This window comes from Serinus canaria, chromosome 1 (genome assembly GCF_022539315.1).
Source record: "Serinus canaria isolate serCan28SL12 chromosome 1, serCan2020, whole genome shotgun sequence".
Lineage (NCBI taxonomy): Eukaryota > Metazoa > Chordata > Aves > Passeriformes > Fringillidae > Serinus > Serinus canaria.
In genome coordinates, this window is record NC_066313.1 from 636,160 (window position 1) to 655,615 (window position 19,456).

At 51.6% G+C, this 19,456-nt stretch overlaps 1 protein-coding gene across 8 annotated transcripts in view; it reads right to left on the reverse strand.

Annotated features, from left to right (window-relative positions):
* Nucleotides 1-334: 334 nt before the first annotated feature.
* Nucleotides 335-19,456, reverse strand: part of TIAM1 (TIAM Rac1 associated GEF 1) — a 149,922-nt gene continuing 130,800 nt past the window's right edge. For 6 of the 8 annotated variants that reach the window (XM_050979703.1, XM_050979701.1, XM_050979698.1 and 3 more), the window contains 12 exons: nt 12,262-12,441; nt 11,782-11,850; nt 11,430-11,555; nt 9,497-9,605; nt 6,948-7,127; nt 6,720-6,838; nt 5,886-5,994; nt 5,181-5,239; nt 4,304-4,406; nt 4,077-4,164; nt 2,879-3,051; nt 335-1,004 (listed from right to left, as the gene is read on the reverse strand). In XM_050979703.1, coding sequence (XP_050835660.1) covers nt 541-1,004; nt 2,879-3,051; nt 4,077-4,164; nt 4,304-4,406; nt 5,181-5,239; nt 5,886-5,994; nt 6,720-6,838; nt 6,948-7,127; nt 9,497-9,605; nt 11,430-11,555; nt 11,782-11,850; nt 12,262-12,441 — 1,779 coding nt within the window. In that variant the 3' untranslated portion in view covers nt 335-540. The remainder of the gene's footprint in view (nt 1,005-2,878; nt 3,052-4,076; nt 4,165-4,303; nt 4,407-5,180; nt 5,240-5,885; nt 5,995-6,719; nt 6,839-6,947; nt 7,128-9,496; nt 9,606-11,429; nt 11,556-11,781; nt 11,851-12,261; nt 12,442-19,456) is intronic. The other 2 variants (XM_050979712.1, XM_050979710.1) reach the window with 1 other exon arrangement.

The following is a 19,456-nucleotide window of genomic DNA, read 5'->3' on the forward strand; positions in this document are numbered from 1 at the left end:
GATCTCTTTCAAGAGAGTTTGGCATCTTTACAAGAGTATGTAAAACTAGAGCTTCCGACATCGACATTAAATTAGACCAGCCACAGACCAAGAGGACTGAACACAACATGGATCCCAAACCTTTCCTCACACGTTCCTAAAATACATGAATATTCTCTTACACTTAGAGAGGGAAAGGGAGTCAGAATGCTGCGACTGTACAGGTTAAAAAGGCAGTTTCCTCGTGAAGGAGATGAGCCTACGACCGACGGCTCTCGCCAACCCCTCCATCCTCGCGCTCCTGCCCATTGGAGCCCACTGGCTGCACAGAGGTTGAGACACCCAGAGTCATTTGTTTTCCAGTGATTACGTTCCCCCCGTACTCAATTTCAGCCCCTGATTGTTTTAGAATAAATAAAGTAGTGTGAAAGCCCTTGGTTAACGCAAGACAGGACCTCGAGCTCGTTTCGTTCCCGGTTTTGGAGCGTTTGACGGTGTGAGCTGCCGCAAGGGTGTGTGCAAGTGTGCGACCCGCGGGGTCCCGCAGGGCCCGAGGCCGCCTCAGAGCTCGGTGTTGAGCTTCCTGCCGGGCACAAAGTCCTCCCGCCGCACCCAGATGACCTCCTCGCCGTGGCCCTCGGCGGCGCCGTTGATGGCGGGCAGGGCCGCCTGCTTCCTCAGCTGGGCCATCCTGGCGGCGTGCGCGTCCCCGGACGGGCAGGGCCTCTCGGGCCGCCGGCCGCCCGCCAGCGACGCGGCCTGCAGCCGCTCCCGCAGCTCGCGCTGCGCCCCGCGCGCCGCCTCGCAGAAGTCGTCGTCGTCGCTCAGGATGTCGGTCTCCTTGATGTCCTCCTGCTCCTCGTACTGCGCCAGGTCGAACTGCTCCTCGACCCAGCGGTCAGTGTCCCCTCCCTGCGCGGGCTCTTTCTCGGGGCTGCTGCCGTGGATGGCCTCCGAGTCAATGGTAAACCTGTTTCGGGCCAGCCGCCGCCTCCTCCTCCCCAGAGACTTGCTGGGGGCTGACACTGCACACACAAAGATAAAACCCCACAGGTGTTTTACACACGGCACAACTCTGCGCTAAAGCTAAGTCCTGCCTGGGCTGGGCAGGGCCCGTCACTCCCATCTCCCTGTGGCCTCAGATCCTCAGCTCCTCGGCACGAGGCCTCTGCAGCCGCACGAGGAGCTCTTGCTGCTCACATCCACCGTGCCACCCATCATGGCCTCTGGATGTACCATATCACAGATCATGGCCTATGGATCCACTGTGCCACCCATCAGGGCCTCTGGATTCACTGTGCCACCCATCATGGCCTCTGGATGTACCATTCCACACATCATGGCCTATGGATCCACCGTGCCACACATCATGGCCTCTGGATGTACCATTCCACACATCATGGCCTCTGGATCCACCGTGCCACATGTCACGGCCTCATGGCTGCTCCTCCTGAGCACCAGGCAGCCAGCCAGCACCAAGGGCATCTGCTCAGCTCAGCTTCTCACTCGCAGCCCCTGCTGCCAGCACACCACAAAATCCAACAGCTTCGCACCTTGCAGAGGGACATGTGGGCTCAGAGCAGCTTTCCTACAGCTTTCCCAGGGCCTAGCTCAGTGCTGAAGATGCTGTGTTTTTTACAGGGAATTATGTTCCCTGTCCAGGCTCTGCTGCTCCCTTCCTCACTTCCTCCCTACTGGGCAAGGACAAAACCTCCAACCCAGAAGAGATATCAGAAGTTCTTTCCTCAGCATCTATTCAGCAACTGACCCAGTTAGCAATTTCCCATCCTCTGTGTCAGAACATCTTCCCAAGCAGAGCAAATCCTGCAGGCACCACGGTGCTTCAGGGGCACACACAGAGTTCTGAGATTGGAGTTTGTTCCCCTGCACTGAATAGCACCTCAGCACTGCAGGATGCATTTATCCAGCTCTGCCTTGGGGTTGAGATCACATTTTAACATCCTGAGCCTCACAAGGTGCATTAATTACAATGGCTCAGCAGCTGCAAATTTTATCTGTAGGGAGAGGTCTGGACTCCAAGGTGGGATTGCAATCCCTGCAGAACTCATCACACAAATGCCCCACGGAGCCAATCTGAAAGGAGGTCTGGCATCTCCAGCAGCACCCCGAGTGAGAAGCTGGGCTCAGCTGGTGCTGGTCTGCCTGCCCTGGTCAGAGGAGGAACACAAAGCCTGGCTCTCTGCAGTGCTGGATCTACTGAGCAGAACAAGAAATAAACAACGGACTGGAACAAAACACGCAGCGGTGCCGTGTACTTTGGGGTTGGAAGCAAATGTTTCTTCCCTCCAGCATCTAGAGTTCTGAAAATGAAAACCTGCTTTTCCCTGAAGTCAACTGCAAAGGAATATCCATGGCTTAGGACAGGCCATTACAAAAATTAAGAGTACCAAGTGCTAACTTCTCCAAATGTGGGAAGGAGGAGGATGTCCCCTTTAGCAGCTGAGCTGGAAAGGCTCAGGTGGAGGACACCCACAGCTGCCCCTCAAACCAAGCTCAGGGGAACTGTTTTTCCTTGTGCATTTTAGTTCAAAAGTGCTCGGGTTAGCTCAAAATTGTGTGCATGCTTTTAAGGACCACACAGCTTCTGCTCTGTTCAGCTGAACCCCAGCTGGGAGTAAAGTGCACAGCCAATCGGTACTGCCAGGAACCCCATCTCCCTTCCAGGCCAGAAGCACTGCTCTGAAGCTGAGCCTCGAGTGCAAAGCAAGGTAAATAGAGGCAATTTAAGGCTCTCAAGGAAGTGAAGCATGGAAAACCAGCAGTTTTTACAAACACAGGAGAGAATGCTAATCCTAATATACAAGGGACAGACACCGCCGTGTGTCCTACAACGCTGCTGGGGTTACTGGGATCTTGAAAGTCTGTAGCCCTACAGTACCTGCCCTGTTCATGGCTGGCCTTGCACCTTTTAGAGCACACAATCTTTTTCCACCAAAAGGAACATATTGCTGGGAGGAGGGCAAACTTTCGGTTTTAAGGAGCTGTCTTCTGTGTTTGTCCCGCAGGATGGAGTGCACTGCCTTCAGAAAGTCCTTCCTGTGCTCTGGAGAGCTGAAAAAGAGGTGGGAATACAAAAGGCAGAGTTAGCCCTTGGGAACTGCTAAAAGCTGCCTGTAAATGAGGTAAATAATGGCCACTTCTGTGATTTAAGACAGTGCAAACTGACTGGCAGGCGCTTCCCCAGAGAACACTCCCCTGAACTCAGTACCTTCAAAGCAAAGCTAAATCCATGGTCACTGCAGTGGGCACCCAAGGAAACCAACAGCCAGGTCATTAATAAAACATTCAGGCTTTCAGCCCTCTCGAGGTTTCCTTTCCCTGCAGTGCCAGCCACACGTGGCTGTGTCCAGTCCACATCCAGTGACCTGTGCTGCTCAGTCCATCTGTCCCTGCAAACACACCCCACAGCTGCACAGCTCCTGCAACTCTTCCTAGAAGTAGGAATTGGCTTGGCATCAGCTCTGTTGCATCCTGATGAACTTGTGTTCCAAGTTCTTCCCCGAACCCTAAAAACACCACCACAACAATGGATGTTCACTGAAGTGCAGAGGTTGGGACCTGGTGCCATGAAAGGAACCAGCTGAACTCAACACCTGCCATAAAGATCCAGTGTAACTGGAAAATTGCAATAGGGCTTTTCCCATGAAGGTGTAAAGCTGATCAAGTTATTTTCAGAGGTTGTACAAAATTCTACCTTCCAGAAGTTAGATTTGAACATCTTCTCCCCACTCTCCCTAACTAAGAAAGGAGTTCCCAACTGCTGGGAGATGCACCAACCAGACCTTTGTCCTTATGGTGCCCAGAGTGACACACTGAGGGCCAGCCCCCGTTCAGGGGGATGTTATCCCATCCCTCACCCTCCCCTCAGTGAAGTCTGAACTCAATTCAGTTCAGGTCTTCAACTGGGCTGGGATTTATCTGTTTGCACCAGGATTTACTTCAGTGGCACAGCAGCAAAGGTAAATACTGGGTCCAGTTTAACAGTTCCCAGATTGCCTTGAAAGGAAAGACACAGGCAAGCAGGGATGCAGAGATGCAGCTGTGAAGGAAAACAGAAAACAGGGAGTCCCACTTACCTACAGCAGAGGTGAAATGTCCTTTCTGGCCTGCCCTCAGACTCAGATTTGACGTGGACAATCTCACACACAGAATTGGTCTCTGCATCTAGAGGGAAAGCAAGCAGAAATTCACATCTACCTTCACATGTAAGTGCAAAGCATTTACTGCATGCCCAGTGAGGGTCCCCAGGGCACACACACTGCAGCCTTGGCACACTGCAGGATTTTACCTCCAGGAACATTACCTGCGCTGGCCAGGGCCCGCACCTGCAGCGCCTCCAAAGGGATCATGTGGCGGAACCGGAACGGATCCCAGTCTTCATAAATGGAGGCTCTGTGGGATCCTCCCTGGAAGAATTTCAAACACCGTCAGGAAAGGAGACACCCTGGGGCAGGCAGACAGTCCTGTGCTCTGTGCTGAGGGCTCCCAGCTACAGACCTGCTGCAATCCTGGTTTTCCCACCCCACACCTCCCTCGGGGGGCTCTCTGCAGGGACCTTGCTGGAGTCTGGACTAAAGCAGCCCTAAGGCCCCTCAGCTCTCAGCAACGCCCTCCAGAGTCACCCAGCCCAGCCCTGGGTGCACACACACTCGGGATTACATCAGAGTTTTGCTTTTCTCTCTGAAGTCACCCTGTGCCAGCTGCCTTTCCCATGCAGGCACCTCCGACCCCTCTCTGCTTTATGCCACGAGTAGGGATCACCAGTTTCCCTATACCACTACAGAATCGTGGCAGCACTGCCAAGCTCAGCTTTAATTTGGAATCCCAAACTCCAGTGGGATCCCTGAGCCACTCCTGATGTAGCTGAGAGCAGCCAGCACTTGCCTGGTGGCACACAACACCCAAGGCACTGTGTGAGGTGACAGACATTAATGAGCTCTCAGACAAGAGACACGCTCACAGTGACATCTTCATCCAGGACAATCCCACAGCAGGGAATGGATGTGGCAAGCATGGCAACAAAGGATAAAGGAATGCTTGCTGTGCCCACCCAGCTCCTCAGACACCAGGGACCACACATGCCAGAGCACATTCCAGCTCCAGGGCTTTGTGGGAAGCAGAACTCCATCACAGCCCCAGAAATGCCCACGGCATCACCCAAACAGTCCCTGCACACTTACCAGTTTCTTCTTCTGTTTGGAACCATCCTTGTACACAAGGACCACGGCAGTTTTGAACACTGGAGGAGAAAGTTAGAGTCAAAGGTTATGGAGTCACAGAATCCCAGGATTCCAGGACAGTGGGGTTGGAAGGAACCTCTAGAGATCAACCAGTCCAACCCCCCCACCAAGGCAGGGTCACCCAGAGCAGGTGACACAGGAATTTGGGATTTTTGGGATGTCCCCAGAAATGGAGATCCCTGGGCAGCTGTTCCAGGGCTCTGCCCCCTCCATGGACAGAAGTTCTTCCTCAGGCTGAGGTGGAACTCGTGTTTCAGTTCATGGCCACTGCTCCTCATCCTGTCCCTGGCACCACTGAGCAGCGTGGCACCATCCTGTGACAGCCTTGGGGATATTTGTGAGGATTGATGGGGTATCTGTGTGCATTGATGGGGTATTAAGAGGGACCAGGCCCAGCTCCCACAGCCTCTCCTCAAGAGCATCCATAATGCTTGGGATGGGTCTCCTCTATTCCCAAGCACACAAACCTTTCAGCTGAGCCAGGAAAACTACCAGAGAGCAGAAGTGAGCACTGCAGCCAAGAGACAAGCCCAGGTTTAAATTCCAGGCAGCCCTGGGGAGGGTGATGCTCAGACACTTCCAGCATGTGCTGAGGCACAGCTGCCAGTCTTTAGGCATGTGAAATGGAAGTCCTGGGATACAAACCGAACGCTGCCAGCTCAGGTTCCTTCTTCCACTTGCCCAGGGAAGCAGGAGGGTTCAGCCATATCACTGTGTTATGCAACAGCAGGTCCCCCATGGAAAGGTCGGCCACCTGCCAACACAAAGGCAAGGGTTTTAATCAGCTCAAGGAATCTGGTGGCAGTTCACAGCTCAGGGAAACTTGCATCAAGTCTAGTCCTGAGCAAAACTGCCTCCAGCAAACTCCTGGAGTATTTCATCAGCTGACTGCAAACAGATGCAGGTAAACCATTAATTAATGAGCATAAATCAGGGTCAGTTAAACTCAAGAGTCCAGCTCTTGGAAGTCAGGGTCAAAACCAGACTTTTTTTGCCTTTTGTTCCCCTTTGTCCATTTTTCTCCCTACCAGTTTCTTTGTATTTTGCTGTCATATTTAAGCACATATTCAGTTTGGGGTGAGGTTTAGAGACTGCATTAGGGGCAGTGGCCAAAGCAGCCCCTCCCCACAGCTGCAGTGGCTCTTGACCTTGCCCAGAGGCTCCTCTGTGGACACCACATTGCTGGGAACACACTAAGAAAGGAGTTCCCAACTGCTGGGAGATGCACCAACCAGACCTTTGTCCTTATGGTGCCCAGAGTGACACACTGAGGGCCAGCCCCCGTTCAGGGGGATGTTATCCCATCCCTCACCCTCCCCTCAGTGAAGTCTGAATTCAATTCAGTTCAGGTCTTCAACTGGGCTGGGATTTATCTGTTTGCACCAGGATTTACTTCAGTGGCACAGCAGCAAAGGTAAATACTGGGTCCAGTTAAACAGGCACCAAAATAACCCTTTCCTCTCAAAATCTGATTGTTACCTCTTTTTTCTCCCCTGTTTGCTCCGCTATGAGTTGGTCAAACACTGCCCCATATTCTTCATGGATCTTCTGCATTTCATTAATGTGGCTGGCAACTTTGTTCATTGTTTTGATGGCCACTGGAAGAGAGACAGGGATGAGCAAAAGGCAGATTTAACCCTCAGAGGACGGGAGGGGAGGAGGTTCAAGAGCAGAGGTGAGCCACACAGAAGTGGGTTAAGTCCTTACCATCAAGGTGATAATGCTCTTCGCTGTCCACATCAGTGAGAGCAAAGAGCTCCTTGAGCAGGAGGGGGTATTTGAGTATCCTCTGGATGGGTTTGATGAGGTAAGACTCCAGGGTGGAGGAGTGCTGCCGGCGCGGGTTCTGGGCATCCAGGAACGCCTTGAAAGCGGTGTCTGTCTTGGCTGCCAGATTCAAAGGAAGCACTGCATCAATGAAAAATCATGACTGCTGCCCTGAGAAAGCAACTTTTCCAGGTTTAAATTGCTTTATCTGGAGACATTTTGCAAGGAAGTGCAGATTTACTGGGCCTGCAGAATTAGATTGACACCCTCCAGGATCTGAGTCACTGACACTCTCCCCGGATGTGCTATTTAGGATTTCTCAGCAAGCACCCACCTCCAGCAGGGCAATTTTTAATTGCACTATCCATGATAGAATCTCCTGAGCTGGAAGGGCCCCACAAGGACCATCCAGCCCCACCTCTGTCCCTGCACAGACACCCCTGCAATCCCACCCTGGGCATCCCTGGAGAGCTCTCCAAAGGCTCCTGGAGCTCTGGGGGGCAGTGCCCATGCCCTGGGGAGCCTGGGCAGTGCCCAGAACCCTCTGGGGATGAACCTTTCCCTAAAATCCAACCTAACCCTCTCCAGACACAGCTCCAGCCTTTCCCTAGGGTCCTGTCCCTGGTCACAGAGAGCAGAGCCTGGGGCTCCCTCTCAGGAGGAGCAGTAAGTACTGCTGGCCTGGCAGCTATTTCAGATGTTTTAATCATCTGTTCCCTTCAAGCAAAGTCAAATTGGACATTTGTGAGGAGTCACTGCTTCTAAACCACGGTGCACCCACAAGATTGGCAAGTCTGGTTCTTGTTACCTCATTAAACCTTAAAATGCAGCACTGAGTCACAACAACCAACAGGAACTGGTGAGAGGCAGGAGCAGACACTGAGGCTAATGCACCAGAATTTGGGACCACAGGCAGACTGGACACCTGACTGCCATCATCTTTTCCACCTGACTGCTATGAATTTATAAAATTGCCATTTTCTCTGTTGCTCCCTCCACTGGAGCATAAGGAGGGAGGGAAGGAGGAGGTGGTATTTATAGACATACAAATTATTCAGTGCAGGAGCAATTCCACACAATTGCTTTTATTGGAGTCATGTCCCCTGCTGGGGTTGGGAGTTTTTTGCAGGCAGTCACCTGATTTCCATAAAGCAACTTGAGTTTCAAATGCAAAAGCCACCTGCACCTCAGCTAAGGACACCAAGTGACACCTGAAATATACTCCCAGGCTGTTGAATAAATTTACCTCTGGAATAGAATTTTAAGTTCTGTTTATGCCATAATTCCAGCACAACACTTTCTCAGTTATAAATACAGTCAGCAATGGAAAAGAAAAGCAAAAGAACCAGATCTACCTAGTCTGCATCTTTAACATTAGGGTCCTGTAAAATACTGCCAAAAGAAAGCACGGACGTGACTAGCAACAAATCATTTATTTATGTATTCCACAGAGCTGCCAAGTATTCTTTGCAGCACAGGGAATAAAAGTTTACAAGCAGAAATGAAAAAAGAAAAGTGCACAGAAAAAACCTAAACCCCAAACCAACCAAGAAACAAAAAACCTCGAAATTTTTGACTGTCAGACATGCAGGTGGTTTTGAAAAACCAGAGTTCCTCCCTCCATGGCACTGCTGCTACAACTGGAGCCATTTTTTGTTTAATGTCTTGGCCAAAAAGGGATGGCACAAAACACTGGTAGCTCCATGAGATTTACACTTCCACAGGGGAAAACATCCCTGGGAGGCAAGCTGGCCCAGGAGCCAGACCACAGGGATGTTATCTCCAACCCAGCAAGCCAAGCTCTGCTAGGAATTCTGCCATGGAAACTTCTCAGGCTAACTGGAGTGAAGGCAAGAGGAAGGAGAGAGGGGAGAGAGGGCTAAAATATTTCGCCAGCTTCCATAAAACATTCTCCCAGTCTGATCCTCTCCTAGTGCTCCCCCATTCCTGCCCTCAGAGCTTTGGGGTGCAGTGACCACCACCAGCATGTGGCTGTGACAACTTGTTGGATTAAGCCCTTTCCTTTTCTGACCCAGAGATGAGGCAACTGAGAGGCCTTTTGAAAGCTTTGATTCCATTTTCAGTCTCATGTGAAGGGTGAGACAATACAGAAGTTATAATTCACACCATCACAATCAGCAGCCAACTATTCCCTAATTACAGCACACTGTAAGTGTTTCTTGGCCTATCAGCTTCTTGTCACACCATGCTGTAAATTCCTTAAACCAATCATCTAAAATTACTCCTCGTAAATCTTATTACAATGCATCTCTCATAGTTCTATTTCTCTAAAGTATCCAGTCTTATTTACAAAGTCGTCCTTTAAAACTCGTTTCTAGCTCCATTTCTCTCTCAGCAATGTCTGTCCTATTCCATGGCATTTCTGAGTCAGCATTTCTTATCTCCAAGTTTACATACAGATACATGCTCTGTGAGCCTTCTGCCAAACTCTGAGAATTCTCTGCAGCAACTCTGAAAGGGGCTCTTACCTTTGACCAGGACTTTGGGGACTTTTGTGTGGCTGGCACAGAAGGCACTGTACAGCTTGAACCTGTCAGCATAGTACAGGAAGGATCCACCCAGGGAGAACAACACTTTCTGGGATTAAAAGGAAAAAAAAGCATTAGTGAAAAGGCATTTAGTTACTTTGCCTTCAGCCAGGTGATCTGAAGCTTCCATCCAGCTTTCAGAGGACAGGAGAATGCAGTTGTAGCGTGTTCGCACACCAAGACACCACTGCTGCAGTGAGCCTAGGGGAGGCACCAGGATGATGGAGCAGGGGGGATGGAGGAAAGGCTGAGAGAATTGGGATTGTTCAGCCTGGAAAAGAGAAGCTTTGTGTGACCCCACTGTGGCCTTCCAGTGCTTGAAGGGAGCCAGCAAGGAAGATGGAGAGAGACTCTTTACAAGGGGCTGGAGTGACAGGACAAGGGGGAATGGCTTCAAACTAAATGAAGAGTAGGTTTAGTTGGGATATCAGGAAGGAAATCTGCCCTTTGAGGATGGGAAGGCCAGCTGAGGCTGCCCCTGGATCCCTGCAAGTGCCCAAGGGCAGGCTGGACAGGGCTTGGATTAACCTGGGACAGCAGAAGGGATGGAACTGGGGGATCCTGCAGGTTCCTTCCACCAAACCATTCTGTGAGTCCATGATTCATCCAGCAGGAAACAGGCTCAGCCCTGGGGTGTGGATTCAGCCTCTGTAATCAGCAGCATCAGCCAAGCCCCAGCCTGGAGGCAGCCCTGACTGCACAGGGAGTGAACTCCAGAGCTACATCTAAAAGCCTCACTGCCCTCAGCAAGGGCCAGAGCCCACAGAGAGACTGATGTGTCTGAGCCTGCAATGGGTCAGGGCACTGAGGGGCTGCAGGCAACCCTCATCCCTCACAAACACACCAAGGGGTTCACCTGCCTGGAAATGAGTTGGTGTTCGGGGTCAAACACATCCCAAAACCTCTTGGGAAGCAGACAGCACCTGGGGAGGGGCTGAGAGCACACGTGGGCAGCCTGGGGACAGTCAGGGGAGAGGGGAAGCACACTGCAGAACTGAAAGCACAGAACCCCACATTTCCCTCACAGCCAGCTGCTGTCAGACAGGGCCCAGGGGCAGAACTGAAAGTGAGCTCGGTGCAGCTTTGTGGGAAGAGCTGGAAGCAGCAGCACTCAGGAGATGGAGTTTCCTCTGGAAGGACCCTACACTGGCACTCCTCTTACAGCTCAGAGCACCCAGGGGCCAGAGAATCTATTATTATTACCATTATCCTTACTACTACTATTATTATTCATCCTGTCCTTTACCAAGCTGAGTGGTGCTGAGAGCCAGAGTGGAATTCCCCAAAGGAAAAACAATCATCTCCTTGCCATGCCTCCAGTACCACTGCATTAGACATAAAAAGAAATCTGTCTCCACATTCCCCTGGGTTTGAAATGAAGGTTACAGAGCTGCAGTTTCCATTGCTACCTGTGAAGATGCACACCTGCTGAAAGGCAGAAGTATTTGCCACCATGGACTGAAAGTGGAAATACAAAATTCCATGTACTGCTCTGAATCTGTAGCCCCAGAGGGCTTCTGAACATGAGACTTGTCAGGGCAAAGATTTTATGTAACTTTCCATTTCTAGCATTTCCTGACAGCTGAAGGCAAGAAATCTGGCAGAAGGGCAAGAATAGAACCAAAAAGCACATGGTTGCTAGTGCTCTATATGGCTAAATGTAGCATAAACTACAATTGCAGCAGAATCGTTTTTCAGCAGCACCAGCATCAATTGAAAATCAATCTTACATGGAAGAAGAGGCAGGTTTTTACATGAACAGTGACAACAGTCAGAAAAAATAGATGGAGAGTGTTAAAGGTCTCCTCAGAATTTAAACAATGAGCTAATGCAAATAATGTGGTTTTAATATATAAAAGTAAACAATTATTACCTTAAATTGCTCAACTTTTTCAAGCTTTTCCAGGTCTGGAACCAGCCTTACTCCATCTTCCAGAGTTTTCAGGAACTCTACCTGGAATGCTACCATTTCAGTCAGATTCCCAAAGAGAACATCCAGCTAATGAAAGGAGAAAAAAAAGCACAATGCTGAAAACATCACTTTGAGGCTAAATTGTGTTTTCTACAACTGCAGCAATTCTCAGCCCAATTGTAAAACAATGTGATGCCAGGAAAAAACAAGCTGCAGACATTACTGAGCAGCACCTTGATGCTCCACTCAATCCATCATTTGACAGAAATGGAATTCAGTGAAATTAATTTCAGACAAACAAGGGTTGACATACCTCATCTGGTGTGAGGAAGGTTTCTTTCTGAAGAGGCTTCAGGTATCTCTCCATCAGACAATTCAAATCCTAAAAATTCAGAGAAAGATTCCCACATTGGTCCCTCAGACTGCCTCTGGATATTTCCTGAGGTGGCAAATGATGCTTACCTGATCTGAGGACTGTCCCTTTTTACACACAACACAAACCAGCTGGATTCCACCCCATCTCAGACAGGACAAGGAAACATCCACCCATTTCCAGTTACAAAACCAGAACCAGATCTCAGCGAGCAGTAAGTGCACACCAGCTAAGCCCAACAGCCAAACCATTTGGAGATGCCCTATCTCCCTGGTTTCAGTGATATTTAGGCATTATGTATTTTCTATAGCAAATATATTTATCTCATACAACTGAATGCAAGTTCAGCAAGAGCTCCAGATGGGAAGCAGAGCCAGAAAGCAGCAGAGCTCTGGGCAGAGCTGAGGCTGAAGCCCTCACCTTGACGTAGGTGCGCTCGGTCTCCAGGAGCTCACAGATGACCTTCCTGAGCTTGTCTGCGTCCGTGAGCTGCCTCATGGTGCTCAGCTGGGGCCCTGCACAGTCCTGGGGGGGAGCACTGCAGTCAGAGGGGTTCATTTCATGCAGACTGCGACAGAAAGCTGCGACCTGCTCTGTGCTCTTTGGAGAGAAGGGAGAGGAAAGAGCAGTGGTAATATTGGAAGTAAGAGCCAGAGGAACAAAGGGGCTGGGGAGGGTGTGCAGCTGAGCTGCTGCAGCTTGGGGACTTCTCAACAGGCACCACAAGTGTCTATCCTGTCTCTCTGTGACTGAGGATAAAGAAAAAAAAAAAAAAAAAGGAATTGCAGAACTCTAATTAATTGAAGTGCTGTTCAACTCCATTCCTGGCCTCAGACACATGTGAATTTTAATTAAAACAGGCTCGTCCAGCACTTAAGATTGACAAACTCACAGAGAGGCCCAAGAATTGGGAACCAAAAATGCCTGTGCAAACAAAACTCACACCCCAGCCCCTGGCAGTTCCCCAGCCGGGGCTGCAGCAGTGCTGGGAACAGTTCTGCTGACACAGAGGCAGAAACCTCTCAGGCTGGGCCGTGGGGAAGCAGAGCCTCCCAGCTAAAGCACCTCCAGGCTCCAAGCAGCAGCTCTTTGGGCAAGCAGCTGTGTCCCCAGGCTGTGTCTGGAAATGTGCCCAGCAGGGTGAACTTCTTCCCCATAAGTGCCATTTCCCAGAGCTGCTCCTTCTCCCTGCTTCCTTTAATATTTAATCAGCTGCCTTTATAAAAAGCCAGTTATCCTCACTTCACCCCCTCGTGTTAGATCATTTCCTCCCATCCTTCATTACACTGAAGCGTTTGGAGCAGGAATAGTCTCTGGTGTCAGTGACGACAGCCCCAGGCTTCCAGGATTGCCAAGGCAGCCGTGGGCTGCCTCCATCCCTCCCAGAGACCTGCAGGGAAAAGAGCTGCTCCAGGGACCACAGCTGATCATCCTGCCAGAGGACCTCAATCCAGGCTCAGTGACTTCCCAGCTCTGCCTGCTCAGGAATCTCCCCATGGAAAGGGTGCCCAGGCACTGGCAGGGGCTCCCAGGGAGCTTTGGAGTGCCCATCCCTGGAGGTGTCCAAGGAATTCCTGTGGGTGGCACTCAGAGCTCTGGGCTGAGTGACAAGGTGGGGATGGGGCACAGCATGGACGCCATGGTCTCAGAGGTGTTCTCCAACATGGGTAATTCTGTGATTCTGTGGAACAACTGACCCAAAACCAGCCTTATTCAACCAGAGAAGAGAGCAGAGGAGAAAAAAACCTATCCATAAAATAAAAAAAAAAGAGAGAAAATGAAGCACATCCTCACCTTGCAGTTTGGAGACAAAGCCCTGCCCCTGGGACATCACTTCACTCCCACCCACTGGTAGCTGTGATCTCCATGGTTTTTAAGCCATGCAGTCTGCTCACACAGAGCTATTTCCTCTCCATGCACCTACAGTTCATGTTAGGACAAGGAAGGATTTCAACCCCCTTCCCTTAGAGGTCTCTTGGGGCTGCAAATGCTCACCTGAGCTCCCACTGCACAGCACATGAGCAAAGGTGCTCATGACACAAAGGATCATTTTCTTCAGGACTCTCTTGTAAGCCAGGAGCTCCCAGTAACTGGCTGTCTATACATAAATGCCTTCTGGACACACTTCATTCCAGGGAAAATATTCACCTTCAGTTTGTAAGGTTTAACTCAGATGTGGAAGAAAGAGAAAACATTGCAAGTTGAAGGCGGGAGGAAGCAGTGAGTTGGACCAGTCCATCTCCAACTCACTCTGCTCCTGGCATGTGTCACAGAGATTTGAGAACTATTACTCTTAATTATTCAACAATTCCTGTTATTTCTCAGCAAGGTTCTACCTACACTTAATGTGCTTTTAAGTATAAAGCCCACCCAAACTTTTGGATTAGATCTGCACCAGCTTTCAGCAGGTGTGACCTTGACCCCAGCAGCCCCAACTCCACCAAAGGCAGTGGGTGAAAGCCTGGCTCCAGCACAGGTTAAAACACCTTCCCAAGCCCCCTGCTCTGCTGGAAGGCGCAGAGAAAGGACAGCTCAGATGTGATAGTCTGAGCCTGCAGAGACCCAGCACAGGCAGGGCTTTGCTCAGCAATATTTGGCTTTGCTAGCACTACTTGTGACAGACATGTCCAGTGGCGTTTTGCTTTACTATCCAAACGCACAAATAAATCCAGTTCTAATGCATAAAGCACAATCTGGAATAGAATCCCCAAATAAACCAAGTGTTTGAAGCAGTTCCTGCCTGCCACTCTGCGGATCTCCCCCTCCTGTGCAGGCTCCTGCAGGGAAAGATGGGTCACCCAGAAAGAGAGAGCAAAAATCTGCTCAGGGCGTGAAACACCAGCTCAGCAGTGAAGTTGAAATAACTCAGAGAGGCACGTGGTGTGCCCCAGCAGGAGCAGTTACACCCATATGGCAGGAAGGAAGTGTGGAGGACTTCCCAAAGCCTTATCTCCACTTGTGCATGCTCAATGCACCGCTCGAAGCTGCAGCCAAGGCCAGCACTGCCCTGCCCCACATCTCTGGGGAGCTGCCCACACCCCCCACTGCCAGGACAGAGTCACCTCCACAAACCTGTTCTTGTGCGTGCCCACTGACCAAGCAGCTGTGGGGTGTGAGCACACCTGAGAGGGAAGGTCTCCCGAGGTGTCTCCTCCAGGCTGGGGCTCCTGGCCACCACAGAGCCCTGGGAAATGATCAGGACTTGCTGAACTTTGTCTTTATTCTTAGCCAAGGGATGTAACATATATAATGGCTGTACATATATAATCATTCACTGGCTGTACATATATAATCATTCAGACACAAACCACTGACCAAGTCTGGCACTAAAGCAGATCCAGCTGCACCTAAACTCCTCTGAATTCAGCAACTCAGAGGGTCCTTTCTGACCCTCATCCCTCAATGGGAGGCTGCAGTAAACAACCAAGTGAGCCTCAACACCAAGCCTTTGTTAAACCACCATTGTATAGACAAGCAAACTCGGTTACCTTATGGGTCCATATCAATAAAAATATTGTGGTTTCTCTCCTAGAACTGAAATGCATGACTCCACCTGCAACAACTGCTGAGCTTCAGCCCTGAGCACAACCCTGTCTACCCGGTATTCCCTTTAAAAAATCCATTTCCAGACACAAAGCAGGCACACACTGCACACGGGGGCTTCAGGACACAGCTATTTCGGTGAAAACTCTCAAGCAGATTTCACAAAAACCTCTCTGTCCCCATTTTCCCAAAGAAAGTGGCTAAGTAGGGAAGGTCTGGAAGAGAAACAGATCCTTTTATCTCCCTACAGCAGCTCTGCCAGCAGTGGCAATGACAGCTCTAAACCAGGATTTTTCACGGGAATTACGGCATCACACTTCAGGCACAATCCCGCAGGCAATCCCTTCAAAAAGCTGAAAATGAGACTGAGGGCTGCCACAGCTGGGAACTGGAGCTCACAAACATTAACCCCTCCAAGGGAAGGGGTTCAGCAGAGGAGCCAAGCTCACATCCTTCCCATGGAGGAGGATCAAGGACACCACAACCGCGGGGCTGCTGCCCGCAGCGGGGAGCTTTGGTAGTGCTGAAAGCCGTTTCCTCCTGTGTTTGCCATGCAGAGACATCCAGGTGCCCGGGCACCTCTGGTGCACACTCCGAGCAGCACCGCCTGCCCAGACAAAGCCCATCAAACCGCATCCTCCTTCCATCAGCACGGCCAGCGCCGCGGCACGGCAACCGGAGCCTCTGCAGGGCACATCGAACCGCATGACAATCCCCGGAGCGCCGCTCCCGAGCCCATCCCCTCGGACCCGCTCACCAGGTACAGCATTCGGAGCAGGGAGTCCCCGTCCCTGCCGGCGCTCTCGCTCCGCACCCTTCGGTTCCCCCTCCGGAGCGCCGACATCGCCGCAGGGGCAGCGCCGCGGGGCTGTCACCGAGCGGGCACCGCGCTCCCGGGGCCGCACATCCCCGCCGCCTCTCCCGCTCCTCCCGGGCTGCTCCTGCTCCACCCAGGCTCCTCCACCCAGGCACCCCGAGATGCTCCTGCTCCTCCCAGACACCCTGAGATGCTCCCGCTCCTGCTCCTCCCAGGCACCCCGAGATGCTCCTGCTCCACCCAGGCACCCCGAGATGCCCCTGCTCCTCCCAGGCACCCCGAGCTGTTCTCTCGCTCCCCCCGGGCTGCTCCCTCCGCGTGTGAGCGGGGCAGGGCAGCGCCCACCTCATCCTCGGTACCCAGGGTGGGTGCCACCGCCCAGGCTCCCCTCCCGTGCCATCTGCTCACCGCTTCCGCGGCGTCCCGAGCCGGGCGAGGCCAGAGCCGGGCTCTGCTGGGCAGGCAGCTCCGGCAGAGCGGCTGGAATGCGACGGAGTGGGGGAAGTCTGTCGGGAATAGCTGAATAGCGGTGCCCGTGGCTCAGCACAGCCCGCTGGCTGCCGGCGGCACGGCTCGGGAGTACCGAGCAGTGCAAGGGACGCGGCACCGAATGAAAGGAACTTAAAAGAGGCGGTTCTGCCGCTGGGAAAGCGACCCCGCAAATCCCCCTTTTAATCCCTTCACGTCTACCGCAACACACTGGAGGTTTGGAGACTTATGCTGGTCTCGAGTAATGCTGCAGAGAGCAGCCGACCTACTTTTCTTGGAAAAAATCCCTCCAAGTGGCACGGGCGTGCACACACAGAGCCCGTCGACCACGCTCCCCAAGCAGCACTGCTGCCAGGCAATTGGCCTTGACTGCCACAGGCACAGGTCTGCAATTAGACACAGGAAGAAACCAGTGTCCTGCAGCAATTTCAACTGGGGACACTTCCTACAACACAGCCCCAGTTAAATTCAAAGGACCATGACAGGAAAAGAAAATGCACCAAGACTGATTCTGAGATTCAGTACTGGCAACCTGCAATATCAGGAACTCATATACTCAGTTTTTTGGGTGCCCCCTTGGAACCTCGATACGGAAAAGGCCAAAATAATCAGGTCACCACAGGGGCAAGTGAAGAAAATCACTGAAGAAACTGCTCTGGTGTGAAATGCTTCTGATGCTCTGTTGAATAGAGGCTGGCAGAGGGGCATGCCCTCCCTGTTTCATAAACAGCCTGAAATTGGGTGCTAGGTGAAAACAAGCCTGAAAAGGTGGCAGAGAGCAGCCTTTCCTTTCCCCCACTCTTCTCCCTCCCAGCTCTCTCCTCCCCTTGGCCCCTACATGAAACAGGGACAGAAAAGCAAGGCAGAAGCCCACCCCAGAGCAAAAACCAGTTGTAGAAAACCTCAGGCCAGGGCCAGCTGCATGGCTTAAGGAAAAGGGCTGCACCTGGAAAGCGCCTTGCTCGCCACCCTGCACACAGATGTCACCCCAAGAGATAAGAGTGAAATTAGATATGGAGTGAGTGCAGAGAGCAGAGCTATCTCACACCACTGACACCTCAGCCCACCTTGGAGAAGGGTTTCCAGTATTCTACCACAACAGACACCTCATCTTCCCTTATTCTCTATAAGGAAATCATTACTTTGACAACAGTGTTGAAGAAGAAAGCTCTGCATTATCAGGCCTTTAGGATATACAGAAGACAAGCTTCTCAGAAAAGGGAGGAGTCCACAGGGCTCCTGCTGCACCTCCAAGTCCTTCAGCACCACCACAGCTCGAAGGCTTTTGCAGATTAAGAAGCAAAAGCACCACTCCTAAGGAAACACACACCCACGTGCACACATGCTGGGCTGGGGGAAGGGACAGAGGCACCAGGAGGAGGAGGAGGAGGAGGAGGAAGGACACATTCCAGTGCCTCCTGTGTCACACAGCCCCCTGCCCCCTGCCTCGCAAAGGTAGAAGGGCCCAGGCCCAGCTCCTGGTGGGATTTCCCCCCACTTACCTTCCCACAACGCCTGTGCTACGAGAGCAGACAAAGGCAGCTGCACCTCACTCCTCTCCTCTTCCTATCAATCATTCATGTGCCCTAGGATCTCTTTGCTGCCTGGAGAGCCAGGGAGCTTCCTGGGGAAGCTGTGCCTGCCTGCAGCACTCTCTGGGCAGGGATGGAGCCCTGCCCCAGGAGTGGCACAAGACAGAGGCTGCTCTGGGACCCCCAGCTCCCAGCACTGCCTCTGTGCTGGAAGCAGGGGAGCTCTGTGGTTACCTGGGGAGCTCTGATGCTGCTCAAATGGGACCAGCAGTGAATGGATGGGAGTGCTCCTGCCCTGCTGTACCCAAAAAGGGCAGGAAAACAAGGGAAGTCTCTCCTGGGCTCCACCACGCACAGCTGGGAGCAGGATGGGATAAAGGGGAAGGTGGCACGAGGGCAGAGCCTTCCCTTTGACATGTACAGAAATAACTAACCCCTGTGAAACAGCCCTGAGGACACCACCTTAATCTTCTGTGCCATAATCCCAGCAGCATGGAAAGGTGTGGGAGTGCAAGGACAGGAAAACACCTTTGCTTTCCTCCTCGTGTCTGTGACTTCCCATGGGAAAACACACACTGCAAGAATCCTTCCTTCCCACACACATCAGCTTCCCAAGCACACAGAAAAGCCAAGGGATTAGGAAAACCCTCAGCTGAGCTTCTTTTCTTCCCCACTGCCATGCACTGGAATTTTCTATAGGCATTGCAGGATAATTTGGGGGTTTCTAGAGTCAGCAAGGAAGGGACTGAGTACAGAGCAGGGACAGCAGCATCCCTGAGATTGCCAAACTCAGGATGTCAGATACATTCCATAGGTACTCGTGTCCTTCATCTGTGGGAGAACATTCCAAGAAGTTTGAAACAGAAAAAGAAAAAAAAAAATCCTCACTCCCCTCCACCCCCCACAAATAGAGACATATTTCTGTATCCTGAAAGGAAACACTCAGTGATGTCAACACTTCATAGCCAAACAGGCAGGAGCTCCTCCCGTTGGAAACCAGGGCTCCTTAGAGTTGGGAGCTACTCCTCCAGGAGGGAATATTAAGCATTCAAGCTGCTAACACCCATTTCTCAGTTTGACTCAATCTGCTGAGCTGTAGAGCTAATCAGGTAATCCTTATCAAGCAGACAATTCCAGCTCTGAGCACCCAGAGACAAGGGGCAGAACCCCCAGACAATTCCAGCTATGAGCACCCAGAGACAAGGGGCAGAACCCCCAGACAATTCCAGCTCTG